General features: G+C 55.0%; 2 protein-coding genes across 2 annotated transcripts in view; one reads left to right on the top strand and one right to left on the bottom strand.

Annotated features, from left to right (window-relative positions):
* KIF3A (kinesin family member 3A) overlaps window positions 1–14,242 on the top strand; it is a 143,117-nt gene that overhangs the window by 70,472 nt on the left and 58,403 nt on the right. The gene's annotated exons all lie outside the window — the stretch shown is intronic.
* Window positions 9,304–12,909, bottom strand: IL13 (interleukin 13). The gene is made up of 4 exons (XM_019756024.3): window positions 11,242–12,909; window positions 10,209–10,262; window positions 9,839–9,943; window positions 9,304–9,508 (listed from the first exon to the last, which is right to left on the bottom strand). Exons 1-4 carry the CDS (start codon window positions 11,485–11,487, stop codon window positions 9,401–9,403), a joined length of 513 nt encoding a protein of 170 aa, XP_019611583.3. The 5' UTR covers window positions 11,488–12,909; the 3' UTR covers window positions 9,304–9,400.

The raw sequence follows: 14,242 nt of genomic DNA, 5'->3' as shown, positions 1-14,242 counted from the left end.
CGTTTTTAGATTCCACCTATAAGTGAGATACAGTATTTGTCTCTCTGTCTGACTTACTTAACTTAGCATAACGTCCTCCGGGTCCACCCATGTTGTCACAAATGGCAGGATTTCCTTCCTTTTTATGGCTGAGTAATATTCCAGTGTGTGCGCGTGTGTGTCACATTTTCTTTATCCATTCATCCATCAGTGGACATTTAGGTTGTTTCCATGTCTTGGTTATGGTAAATAATGCTGCATTGAATATGGGGGTGCAGATATTTTTTCACGTTAGTCTTTTTGTTTCCTTTTGTTAGTGTATGTGTATCCAGAAGTGGAATTGCTGGGTCATATGGTGGTTCTATTTTTAATATTATGAGGAAACTCCATGTTGTTTCTCATAGTAGCTGCACCAATTTACCATCCCACCAACAATGCACAAGGGTTCCCTTTGTCATCACTGGTTTTTGTCATCTCCTGTCTTTTCAGTGATCATTCTAACAGTATGAGGTTTTGATTTGCGTTTCCCTGATGACCAGTGATGCTGAGAACCTGTTCATGTGCCTGTTGGCCATTTGTTTATCTTCTATGGAAAAATGTCTATTTAGGTCCTGCATCCATTTTTTAAATTGGATTATTTGGGTTTTTGCTAGGATAAGTAAATCCTTCACTATACAGATGGGTGGAGTTTATGAGAAGGGTAAACAGTTCCTTTCAGGACAGGTGGGGACTTCAAATTCAGGTTAACTTTTATTTGGAGTAAAAGGGTACATACATATTCCTTTCTTGAGGAAAGGTTCAAGTGAAAACAGCTGTGAACTTGGGAGTGCAGACACACTGGAGGAGTGTCCGGGTGTAGAGTACACCTCTGCACACCCTGGGGTTTGAGGGCAGCTGGAGAGGAGGGAGGTCAGCAGGCTCCTCCTGCGGAGGAGTTGTGAGAGGTGATAGAAAAGCCATGCACATATTCTGCAGTGATTTTTGTGAGCGCCTGCCTTCGCTGAGGACCAGACCCCCGGCTGGGGGCTCTGGGGGCACACGTGTGAGTCAGAAAAGGAATGTAATATGGGAACCAGTAGCTCAGAAGCAGAATACAGCTGCTTCTTTCCTTTTTTCAATGGTCAGATGAGACCAGGGGGAAAAGGACTAACTTTCCAGAACATCGAGGAGTGGCCAGAATGTCCCCTCAAAGGGAATAAGGAGAAAATGGACCATACTTTGCAGTGTGGCACCATGGCAGCTGTGCGTGTGGCTGGCTGGGCAGAGGCCAGGAAGGAGGGGGTCAGGGAATGCTGCTCCCAGCCTGCAGGAGTCATGGGCGCTAACGGTCCATGGCAGGCGGGTGGGCATCAAGGCTCAGAGAGAAACTGAAGACTCTGTTGGGTATGTCCTGTGTCAGCCATACACCCGCTCCCCTTTACCCTGCGTGAGAGCTGACAACCAGCATGGCCCCGTGGGGCTGCAGAGCTTTCCTCTCAGGCTCTGGAATGTACCAGTTATAAGCGCTGGGCTTTGACGTTTAGCTAACAAGCCTCTTGTCAACAATGCGATCATGGGCAGATCACTAACTCTCTCTGGGTCTCAGTTTCCTCACCTGTGAAATGAGAATAATGTAACTCCTCCTCACGGGATTCCTGTGAGGAATGAGTGAGCTATTCCGTGAAAAGTGCTAGGCACACGTCACTCCATGAAGGGTGCCTGTTCCTGGACGCCTCCATGGCACACAGTGGGCCCAGGCAGCCCAGAAGTGCTGGCCGCTCTGCTTTGTCACCGTGACCTTGGCCACGCCACTCAGCTCCCGCCTTAAAGTGGGGGTGACAGTAATACCTGCCTTGTGAGGTGGTTCTGAGGAATAAACACGTTAATGTTTTTAAAGCAGTGAGAACGGTGCCTGGCACATAGTGAGTACTCTGTAAATGACAGTTCTGTTGCTATTATTCTTCCCATCTTTGGTTGGTCAGATGACTATGGTACTTAATCTATTAGGCAAATCCGAGTCTGCACAGGACCAGGGGGAGTTTGGCCAGTGATCACGTCCCCACACATGTCCTCCCTGGATGTGTCCCCTTTATAGTTTTTGAGGTCCTATCCTTGTTTCAGGGAGTCACCTTTAGTTGCTACACTGCAGCCCTCACTTATGTATCTGGATTCAATGCTTTCAGGCAGAAAGCATTTAATGGAGGAAAGTAGGTACTTTTAAAATGTTGGGGGTGTGGGTGGAGGAGCAGGCTCCAGGCTGGGCTTAAAACTTTGAAGAAACGACCCACAGGAAGGACCACTACCCTGGAGGCTGCCACTGCAGGTCTGAAGTTCAAGGACACATGCCTGAAGCTGCAATCCAGGGATCCCCGAGCTGCTGCCTCAGCTGCTTCCAGGCACCCACAAAATGGCTCCAGGCACCCAGCTGGGGGGAGCAGGAAGATGGCATCTGCCTCCCGCCTGCCTTCCTTCCACAGCTCCCTGGAGAACAATTCACACCCAGATTCTAACTTCAAGGGGGCCTGAGAACTGAAGTTGCCAGCATTGAGGGGGAAAGGTATGGAGGCTGAGCAGGGCAGCCCGGTGAGGATTCTTGCCCCACCCTGAGCCTTGCGGAGCTCAAAGCTCCTCTTCCCTCCTCTTCTGTCAGCTGTCAGGACAACATGCAGAAGGAACCCTTTCAATGCCTCCTGGGCTTATTCACGAAAACCACTCAGAGGCCTCCAAGAGTGTGACGTTAGCAGAGACTGGAGTGAGTGAGCCCTGGCAAGGAGCAGGGGGACCGCACGTGGACGATCCTGGAGGCCCTGAAGAAAACCAGGGGGACGCCACTCAGAACACTGCCCCGTCCGTGCACAGGGCAGGGCAGCGGGAAGGAGCGCGGTGGGTCTGAGGTCCTCAGCAGGGCAGAGCGTGGGTGAGGGCCGTGGGCCCTGGAGTCAGGGGGACCTGGTCGTTCTGAGTCCCAGCTCTGCCGCCTACTCTCTGGGGGATAATAGGGCTGTGGGAAGGTTACATGAGGTAATAAACATAAGGTGCTTGGCGTGATGCCTGGCACACAGGAAGCCCTCGGTAAATGCCAACTATCATCGTCATTATTGCTGTAGTTTATGCTTATGATTATCATTGGCTGCATATGGAGGTAAGGAGAGTGAGAAGTCACAAGGGACCACAGTTTTCTGGCTTGGGGACCCACTGTTCACGGAGATGGCAGGTTAACTCCGGACACAGAGAAGGGTCTGGGTTGTTGACACAGAGGGTGAGGAAACCAAGGGGACGAGGGAAGGGAGGAAACCAAGGCCCACAGCTCTCCAGCGACAGGGCAAGGAGAGAAGACAGGCTGACGAGAAGCCTGAGACAGTCTCCGGGAGAAGTGAGAAGTCAGCAGGGGCAGATGGTTCACAGGGCAGGTGGAATAAGGGCACATGTGCTTCCGCTGGATTTGGTGATAGGAGGTTATCAGTGACATCACAGATACAGTATCTGGAGTGCAGACAGGGCACATAGATGCCTGGCGGGGGTGGGACTCACGCAGTGGAAACAGCAGTGGGGATGCTGCGGATGTTTTCGAGAAGGGGTGCTGGCTGCGAGGGGTAGGCGATCCATCACCCATGATCAGTAGTTATTTTATAAATGGCACTCGCTTGAGCACAGACTTCCCCAGCTCAGTAAATGGCAACCCCACCCTTCACGGGGCTCACACCACCATAAAAACCTCCTGTGCTCCATATCTAGTGGGTCACCCAAGCCTCTGCCTTCCTACTGTCTTCAGAAGTGAATGGAAAGCCCATTTGCATTGGGGTGAGGGAGGGGCCACGAGCTGATAGCTGGTGAAGCTGGGCGATGGAGAACCAGGATTTACTTTTGTATGTGTTTAAAGTTTCCCATAATAGAAGATTTTTAAAACTTATATGGATAGAAAAATTAAATATATATTTAACATTCATGTTACATAAAATACATATGTTTATAATTTTACATGGCCTATGTTCATGTAAGTGATCCAGACATAAGTGTATGTTACACAGACAACGCGCGCACACATACATATCTCCGAATCTGACCACACCCCACCCCTCCACTGCCACGTCCACCGTCATTTCCCACCTGGGTTTCCACAGGAGCCTCCTAACAGTCATCCTGCTCCCGCCCTTGTGCCCACTTTCCGCTCTTCACGCCGCAGCCAGAGGTGCCACTCCGCCTCCTCCAGCAAAGCCAGACCCCGCAGCCTGGCCTCCTGCTGCTCCAGTTCTGGCCACACAGATGCTGCTGGAAGGAGAATCCCAGCTCCCTCTGGCTCAAGACCCTGCTGTCCCCTCCCCCTGCATGTTTCCCTCTGTTATGCAGAACGCCTTTCCCCTCCCTCCACCCACACCTCCTGTGCATTAGCTCAGCCGGGAGGACTTCCCTGACCTGCCCTCGAGACAGGCAGCCCCTCACGGCCCTTGCAGCCCCTGCCGCCTCATTGCCCTCGGAGCACCCAACACCACCTGGACGCTCTGTGTTCTCGTGTTTGTGGGCTCTGTTTTGTTCCCCGGGTCCCTGGCGCCTAGAAGAGGGTCTGGCCCCCTGTGAAGCCTCGTGGGTCCTTGTGGAAGGGATGGAGGGGGCTCCACTCCACGATGGGCAGCTGAGACTGGGCCTTCGTCACACCAAGGGACCTCAGGGGCACAGCAGGGACTGGGAGCCAGGGCTGTTTGGACCCTGAAGTCCTGTCCCAATCCCCTCCAAAGGGACAAGGGACCAAGGGGAATCTGGATCCAAGACAGGCAAGGCCTTGGACTCGAGCTTTGCTGAGTGGATGGTGAAGGAGTCTGTAGACCATTGGCTTCTGTTTTCTTTGAGAAGCAGATGGACAGTCGTTCTCCTGAGAGAGAAGGAAGCTGGCTGAGGAGACGGCAGGACCTCTCCATCTGTCCCCAGAGGATTGATGTCACATCAGCCTCAGATCTGGACTGGCATCCCAGCCTTTCCCATGTCATCCCCGGGTCCCCCTGCCCCAGCCTGGTGGGCCCGGGCTGGATGAAGACCCCCAAGAATGGATGCCTTTCCCACTCTTTGGCAACACGGGGTCTGATTGGCCCGAGGGTCCAGCCCAGAGGAACAGGGTTGCTGGACCTCCTGGCACCCAGGCCTCTGCAAATGTCCCTCTTCTCCTGAGACAGCCGGCTACGAGGGAGGGGCTGGGACTGCACGAGGGGGTGCTGCTGGCCCCTTCCCCCCAGTTGTGATCAGGTCCCTCATGACCAGACATCAATTTCATCTTCTTGTTGTTTTCAATTAAATTTGCCTTTGTCCCCCAGTGGGAAATGAATGTATGCTCATTATAGAAAATGTGGGGAATAGAGATTAGAAGAAAGAAGAGACAATACATGAGAATTTGCCTTCCTAATGTATCACTGTGGCTCCTGGCCAGAGCCCTGGGCTGGGCAGGGGGCATGGACCCTCTGGCTGGTGTGGTCAGCAGGCCATCAGGTACCGCAGGGGACTCCCCTCTGGGTTTCAGGAAGAGCCATTGGGCCCCAGGCTTTTGCAAGTGACGCAGAAAGAGGAGCTGAGGAGAGCGGCTCTATTTAATTTTGGCATCTACGTCACGGGTGACCACACCGCAGTGTTTGCCCAGCCAGTGCACGGGCGGGGACCGCCCTGAAGGTCGCTTTGAGACTCACTTTCCACAAGAGAAGGCACCGTGGAGGGGAAGGGGGAGAGCGCAACAGAAAGTGAGGTTGTAAGTAGAAAACTGCTTCTGGGATCTCTCTGGCTTCGTCATGGGCCCCCCCCCCCCCACCCGGCTGCCGGGAAATCAGTCGATCTGGGAAAGTTTGTTGCAAACTCTTTGCTCTGCTGCTTTGGGTGGAGCCGAGAAATGAAGATAATGAGGCTTTATGAGTTTTCTTTTTCAGAGTAGGAGTGGGCCTCGTGTGTGGGAGTGGGGCGTGACCGTGGATACAGCCACCAGTTCTGACACTGGCTTGGCCCTCTAGAAAGACTAGATAACTGGTCAGCGTGTCCCAGGCCAGGCCGCGCCCCAGACGTATGGTCGGCCTGGACCAGGCTGGGCCTTCTTAGACGGGCGTCAGCTGAAGGGAGAAGGGGTTTTTGAGTTTGCTTTAACTGACCAGCTGGATTAAGATCGTAAGCAGAAGGAACTTCCCTGTTGATCATAATGAAAAAGTCATCAGCTGATGGACTTGATAAACCCATCACAATATGCAGGCCCCTGTCCTCCTGGGTCCTGAGCAGTTCAGAGGGCCAGCCTCAGACAACCCCCAAGGTGACTCGAGTACTTCTGACACCTCATCTGAGCAGCAAACAGAGGTGTTTGGTGCCAAGTTCACCGGAAGCTCATGTGTGTCTCATTTCTCACCTGAGCCCCCACCCCTCTTTCAGTGAAACCTCTCAGGCCTGGGGTTCCTGGGGTGTCAAGGGGCTCCCCACCTTGGGCCCCACGACCAACATCTCCCTCCCACTCACCAAGCACCCTGTCTCTTCCCAACCCCTCGCCCACCTTGTCTCTTTGCTCAGGGGTCACCTCCTCCATGAGAGAAGCAAGAAGACATAGGCAGAGAAAACTCCCAGCAAACACCCCGGGGGTCAGTCCCTAGGGGCGGACACTCCCAGTCACAATGGCTGACTCAGACCTTTTGGTTCTCTTTCTATTTTTCCTTTCTCACTCCTGTCTGGGCCCACCTCCCTCTTGCCCCCAGCAGTGGTTTAGCTGTGTGGCTCTGTGAGGTGTCTGTCTTCTGTGGAAGGCCCTGAGCCCCTCCAGCTCACTGCACAGCACCCGCCTGTGACCACAGGTCCCCAGCCGGGGGTGGGGACAGTCTCAGAGAGCGGGCAGAGAGCTGCCGGTAGCTGAGGATGTGGCACGCCGCGGACCCCTAGTGGTGGAGCCCGGCGGCTCTGCCGGCCCTGTGTACCCAGCCGCGGGGACCTCAGGATGGGCTGGCTTGGAATATAGCCTGGGGACCCGCCCCCATGCCAGCCTCAATTCCAGTCTCTGTTCTTGGGAGAGTCACATGGAATTTCACCAGAAGACTTTCCATCTCCCTTTTGGACAGACAGGCCAATGCTCTGGTTGGACAGAGGACATGGGTCAAAAGTGATGCTGCTGGCAGACGGATAGCTAAGTTTTGTATTTAAATAAATAAATCTTCTATAAATATCCTCTGGCCTTAAAATCCTCGAATCTCTGGATGGAGAGGGATAGGGGAGATCTTGCCTCCTATCCCCACCCCTGACTTTGGAAGCTCCCACCCTCCCAGGATCCAGCCCCCTCTCCAGACGCTCCTTTGCTTAAAGACGCCTTTCAGGGGCTTCGCCTTGAGCTCATGTAGTGTCTTAGTCTTCGCTGGCCCGGGAGGCTGGTACACCACAGGCCACAGGCAGTCTCAGCAAACGTAGTGTGAACCCCGTGGGACCACAGAGACCAGTCCGGTCCCTGCTCTGGACAGCCCGTGGGACACTCAGCTCCTGTGCCCCCTCCCCAGGCCGAGCATCCCTGGCATCCTGCACTGTCACTTCTGGCTTCTCCCGTCACCTCCGCCTGGGTGCAAGTGAGGAGTCCACCCCACGGCTGTCTGTCCTGGTCCTGCACCCCCTGGACAGGTCTGGCCATGGCCTCTGTTGCCTGCGGCAGCCGTTGCTGCTCCTGGCTGGCTGCTTCCACTGACTTCTCACTGGAGCTTTGCTATGCTGTCCCCGTGTGGCTCTGGGGACAGAGAGAACACCTTGCTGCCACTCAGTGTTGGAGGTTGGTCTCTGATGGCCACCACCCACCACAAAGGCCTTCCGTCCTGGGGTAGCGCTCTGCTCTGGGCTCCTCCCAGAGAGGCCTAGTAGGAACCACTGCTGACGGTCATGACCATTCGCTGGGCTTGCGGAGCCCGCTGCTCCTGGCACTCCCGCTGCTGGCCTGGGCCAAAGAAGAAGCAAAACGCCATTTGACCAGGGCCCCTGACCCTGGGTCTCTGCTTCAGCTGCTCCACAGTCCAGAGGCCACAAGTCAACTGGTGTGTCTTCCTTCACAGAGGTGGTGAGTGCATTCTCTAATGATGAGAAGTGGTTACATTGAATAGGCTGTCCCTGGAAAGTAGGTAGTGAGCTCCCCATCAGAGGAGGTGCCCAAACAGGTTGATGACAAGATCATAAAGGTCATGCATTCAGGCCAAATGACGCTTGGACAGAGGGAGGCAAGAGTTGGAGTGAATTTTAGAGTTGGAGTGAATTTTGAGTTTAAAGTCCTGACGTTACTCCTTGTGTGACCTTGGGCAAGCCACCTTCTCTGCTCTGAGCCTCAGAGAGGTTATGAGGGAGACTCCAGAGGGTGTGTAACTCACTGAGAGCTGTGAACGAGACACCAGAGGCTGGCCATTCCTAAAGAGCTGTGATCATGAGATGACTTCTGAGGTCCCTGTCTGCTCCAGACGCCCTCCTTGGACCTTGAGAGCCTGGCCCAAGCTCCCTCTCCCTCCCTGCAGGTGGTAGGTGGGGGCGCTGCCTCCAGGCCAAGGCCTCCCTCCCAAGGGGCTGGCTTGCTTTCAGCACAGCTCCTGTCACTCACTCCCCCTCCTCCAACAACTGGCTTGCCTCCCCAAGAGCTCCAGAGTCGTAAGAACGCAGGCCAGCATTCAAAGGCCAAAATAAAAGGCAAACACCATCGGCCCTCTTGCCACCATCTTTATTTTTGGCTTCCAGCGTGACAAAGTCAATGAAAGAACTTATTCAACGACCCATCTACACAATCCACACATACCATGTACAGTGTTCTAGGCTGCTCATCTATATATTATTATCTCTGATAACATATTTTAATACTTAACTTTAAATACAGGAAAAACAATAAATTACTCCTTGGCTGAGGGCTGACTGCCCTGCTGGCTGGCAGGACCCCAGTGAGGTAGCAGGATTTTGCACACGGTACTTATTCCCAGGGATTCCTTACACCCACTGCTTTAGTGCTAGAGCCCCTCCCTAGCCCCGGTTCAGACAAACACACTTGTTTAAATAACACACAGTAATAAATAAGACCAAGAGGAAATATGCCTGAGCCACTCTGCCTCAGCTGCCCCTGTGGCAAGCAGATCCCGCTCCCACGGTGTGTCTGGCAAGGGTGGCACCCACTGTAATGCTACAATTTGCTCTAAGGAAGGGGAAGTTGTGTGGGGCAACTTTTTTACCCTTGTCCACCGAGCTTGGAGCCCCGGATGGAGGAGGCCCCACCAGGCTGAGCCCCAGGCACCAAGCCAAGGGGCCGCTGGATTGGCAGGGCTGAAGGCAGGCAGCATGGGCTGAGGTCTAAACTAAGGCGATCTTACCCCCCTCCCTCCCCCTCTTCCCTATCTCCCCAAGAAATTTCTGACATCTGAAAGGAAAAAGACTCAACAACTTAAACAGTCAGGGTTGGCTTCTGCCGATAATACTGCTAGCGTTTCATGCTTCAGTTGAACTTTCCGTGGCGAACGACTTTCCTTGCGTGTCGGAGCAGGTCTTTGGCAAATCGGGAAACCTCGATTTTGGTGTGTCTGATGGGCTGGCTGGAAACCTGCTGTGGGGCAGAGGCCGGTGCGTTAATGGGACAACGCCAGAGGAAGGACGACCGACACCCGCCAGGGGCTTTCCGGGGACAGGCTTGTTGGATCCTCACAGAAGCCCCCATAGGTGTGTACTGTCATTACCCGCATTTTACAGATGTGGCTACTGAAGCACAGGGAGGAGTCAGGAATCCTCAAGCCCAGGTCTGGAAATCCCAAAGACCATGTCCCTGCTGCCACAGTGGTCCCCCTCCCCGCGGTAGACCCTCAGCAGGTTCCCCTGGAGCTCCCTGGTGAGCCCAGGGCTGGCAGGAGGCAGATGCAGGTGGGGGCAGGGGCCTTACCCCGGCTGAGGGCTTGTGGGAGCACAGTGTTTTCAGTATCCTCTGTGTCTTTTGGATGGCACGGCAGTCAGAGACGTTGATCAGAGATTCCAGGGCTGCACAGGACTGCAGGGAGGACAGTGTGGCCTGTTAGGCTCTGCTGGGCACCCCCAGCCTATAGCTTGGGTGACACCTTCAGTGGGTTTACAGGAGGAGGGGGACTGAGAAACCTGGCAGAGCTGGGTCTGGGTGGGGGGAGGGGCCCGGATTATGAGGGGAGAGAGAATAGGTCTTGCAGCTTGCTTGGAATCCCCAGCCCTAAGAGCAAGGCTCAGAAAAAACAAGCCCAAGCCTTCAGCCACCTCCCTCCCAGCTTCTGAGGGGTCCTTACCCAGTTAGCCGTCAGGTTGACGTGCCACACCATGCTGCCATTGCAGAGGGATGCCTGGGGGAGCAAAAAGACAGTGAACTGAATGCTGGCAGGGGTCCCAGGCCTGCCCCAACCAGCCCAGGCCAGGCGTCCATGGGGATCAGGCCCCACAAGCATCCGAGGTGTAGCACTGAGGCAGGCCTGGTCCCCCTCACTGTCCCTGAGCCCCATTTCCTGCTCTGCACAGTGGGGGAGACCCATCGTCCAGGGTGTTTGAGCCGAGAGAGGAAGATGGAATGACACAACCAGTGAGGGACACGCCTGTGTGAAGCTTGCCATAGGCAGGGCATGAGGACATAAGATACCAGGCAGGTCAAAAGGGGGCCTGTAGGAAGAGCCAGGCCAAGCAGATGGGAGGCGGCGGGATCCAGTGTATAAACATCCCGGCTTCCGAACTGGGAGGCAGTGCAATTTGGAGCATGTCGGCCAGGCCTGGTTTGAATTAGGCTTTTGTGAATTAACCTCACGGAGGCTTAGTAGTGAAACAGGGTCATCATACCTGCCTCTTGAGGTGGTTGGCAGTGATGAATAAGATATAAAGCACCCAGTACCAGGCCTGGCATGTAATCAGTGCCCAGAAAATGTGAGCTGTCACCACCGGGGACAGGAGCTGACTCAAGGAACCATTCCTTAAGAATGGGTTTAACTGAGATGCTGTGAAAATGGCTGTACCATTGCATTCAAATCCCGTTGGCAAAAGCGAAATGGTTCTGAGAGGGTGCTGGCCTGTCTGCTTTCCTCTGTTCAGAAATGGCTAAGTAGGAGCTGGCAAGGCCAGGCCAGGGGAACAGGTGGTCCGTCCATATCGCTGCACCCTCCAGCCTGGGTCCTCTCTCTCCCTCATGGCCCAGCTTGTCCCCTGGTCCATGGCGCTTCTTTCTGACCCACAGGCATCTTAGCACCAGGCCCAGCCTTCCTGGCCCAGACCGTAACCTGTTCTCTTCTGAGAGTCACCCACCCAGCATCCTCAGAGCTGGGGCCCTGGCCAGCAGGCACTCACCTTCTGGGTGATGTTGTCCAGCTCCTCAATCAGCTCCCTGAGGACCGTGAAGGTAGGCACAGGGCCCGGGGAGGCGAGACCACCAAAGCAGGTGAGAGCAATGACCAAGGTCATCCAGAGCGCCATGGAGCCCAGAGCCAACACAGGAGTAACGAGGAGCAGACGTGTAGGTGGGCTGAGCTGACTGACTTGTGGCCTTGGTCTCTTGTGGCAGCTTTTATAGCAAGTGTGATGTTTCATACCCTGGTCTCCGCTTTGTCAAGCACTATCTATAAACCACATCTTTACTTATCTTGATTTTACTTTGTGGAAAATCCAGCATCGCATAAAGGAAAGAGTTTGATTTCTTGTGGACGTAATTATGAGAGGGGCTTGGGGCAGTTTCCAAGACCTGGACGGGTTCGCTCCGGGAGTAGGTGAGAGGGCCTTGAGGGGGCCTGGAGCTCCGGCCGTCTTGCTTGGTGACCAACCCTGAGTGCTTGCCCAGCTGCTGTCCTCAGACCCCTTTGAGTCACCACTGTGCTTGGGCAGACAGAGCTATGACCACCAGACACGGGAATTTGGGGGTTTTATTTTTCAATGAAATGATCTCTTGCGTTACCAAAGTAATACCTGCTTTAGATACAAAATGCAAATGGAAAAAGGAGCAGAGTGAAGTTCAGTTCTTTTGGCTCCCGTGGCTTCCCACTGGCTCCATAATGGGAAGGATTATAACAGTTCAGATTCCCAGGTCTCTACTGAAAGAGCCAGTCAGATTCAAGGATCTTCCTGGGAACTTTCCTTCATTCCAGGGCTTTGATGATGACCGAGTAAAGGCGCCCCTCCCAGACCCTCAGTGTGGGCCCATCCTGCTGGGAACCGCTTCATGTGCTAGGTTGGTGGGAGGTGGACCCAGCCTTAGTCCAGGTCAGAGTGTAAACGTTCAGTGCCTCTGAGACCTGGAGCGACACCTTTGCCCATCAGTCTCTGTGGTACCAACCTCTAGCCTCTGGGGGCCTCAATTTCCCTTCTGAACAATGAAGGCCAGCTTCTGGGTCCCTTGCGAGCAGTCCGGCCCATGCAGGGCCTCTGCCAGGAGCCCTTCTCCTGCTCATCCCACGTGTCTCTAGAAGTTCTCCAGAAACCCCCACAACAGAGGCTGCAGCATCTGCCTATTGGGTGCTGATGCCAAGCTCTCTCCCTCACTCACTTCCTCCCCTAAGCCAGTGCCTCCCTCTCCAGGCCCCCTCCTTCTGCCTGCTAGCTCAAGGAGCCTCTGTCATGCCCCCAGGGGGGACTCAACCTCCTCAAAAGGGTCTTCCAAGAGATGCTGGAACTGTATCTCTTTCTCAGAAGTTTCCGAGCCTTGCAGACCCTCTCCTGCCACTAGTAACATGATGCCCACCCTCTCTTGTCCAAACCCCAAGCTGCCCACCCAATTGCAGGCCCTGACTATGGAAGCCAGCCCTGGACCCGCGTGGCCCTCCAGTGCCCGGAGTGCTGCCACCTGTCTGTGTGAGCCTTCTGTGGGCCTCAGTTTCCTCATCTGTAGAATAAGGCCAGTGGCATCGCGCATGGGGTCTCTGTGATGGGGAAAGAAGTGGGGAACCACCGTGGGCTGTGCAAGTCCCAGAGCCCTGCATTAGGATGAGTCAACGCCTCCCCACTCGCCAGGACCAGCAAAACCCAGGCGGGGAGCGGTGGGAGGTGCGCCCCCGCGCGTGGGAGAAGGCGCGCTGGCCCGGCGGCCGCGGTGATGCCCTGTGGAGATAGGGGCGCGGCCTTATGTAATTGCGAGATGGGGCCGATACGCCGGCTCCGTGCAGCCCAGCCCTCCTCGGCGGCCTCGGGCGGGGGCCGGTGCGGGAGGGAGGGGTGAGGGCGCAGACCCGCTTCTTGGCGAAGCTGCGCTGCGCCGGACCCTGCCTCTGGTCCACGAAGGTCGAAGGCCAGGTAGAACCCGCCGGGCTGGACGCGCGGGCCCCACGGCGCCCAGAGCGCACTGGCGAGGCGGTGGCGAGTACGTCCCGCTGCCGGCACCTGGCCCAGGATCCCCTTGGGGCCGAGGACCCTGCGGAGGGACGCGGCCCAGCTGCCCGCCCCTCCTCCTGCCCTGCCACCGAGGGCGTCCGGGCCGCGCCATCGGCCGCGGCTCCGGAGACCCTTCTGGTCCTCAGCCGTGGGACGAGACTGGCTGTCCATGTCAACTGGTCTATGTTGCTATTTCTTGATTTTCTGCGGGGCGCCATTCACACCCGATAATTGTAATCAACACAAACCACAGAAGGGCTGCTCCGGGCACTTGACACCCGTGGCTCGCACCCCCCGACAGCCCGCGGCGTGGGCTCCCGGGTCGGGTCTGGCAAGTGTACACCCGGCGCTCAGGGTCCAGGAGGAGCCCGGCTCGCGCCGCCGCGCCGTCCCAGGGAGGGGTCTCTGGGGCTGAGACCGCCCTTCCTTCCAACGAGCCCGCCCTGCGCAAAGTTTCGGAAACCTTCCTTCTCCAATTTTTTCCGACCTTGGGTCTGGGTTGGAAAGAAAAAATGTCCAGTCAGTAGGAGTGAAGGCTGGGCGAGTTGTTTTTAATAATGTTAAACATCTAACTTATTACAGTTTTAGTTTTATGGAAGTTATACATGCATGTAAAAATTTTAAATCAAATAATTCAGGCGGTTAATGAAAAACAGCAGTTTTGAAAATCAGTTCTCCCTGGTCTGTTGCATTTCTGCACGTCTTGTGGGTGAGGCACACTGGCTGCCATACTTTGTTCCCTACCGTCTTTTTAAGGATGTTTGTGTAACAAATGGCCTGGGAAGAGAACGTCTTCCTCTGAAGCAAAAGGCAGGCTGATTTACTGACCATTAGTAAACATTCAGGTTCCCTGAGCTCGGGCTTCTGCTCCTGCAAGGCAGTCAGTCCACTGCGTGTGCAGGTTCCATCTGGCTCTCTTGGCATCACTCTGTGAGAAGTGGGGTTCGGGGAACAAAATTAAAAATGCCACTACTGTGCGTAATAA

Source organism: Rhinolophus sinicus, chromosome 5, assembly GCF_057876585.1.
Source record: "Rhinolophus sinicus isolate RSI-liver-muscle chromosome 5, RSI-T2T, whole genome shotgun sequence".
Taxonomy (NCBI): Eukaryota; Metazoa; Chordata; class Mammalia; order Chiroptera; family Rhinolophidae; genus Rhinolophus; species Rhinolophus sinicus.
The sequence above is the reverse complement of the archived record's forward strand: the minus strand, read 5'-3'. Positions and strand labels throughout refer to the sequence as shown.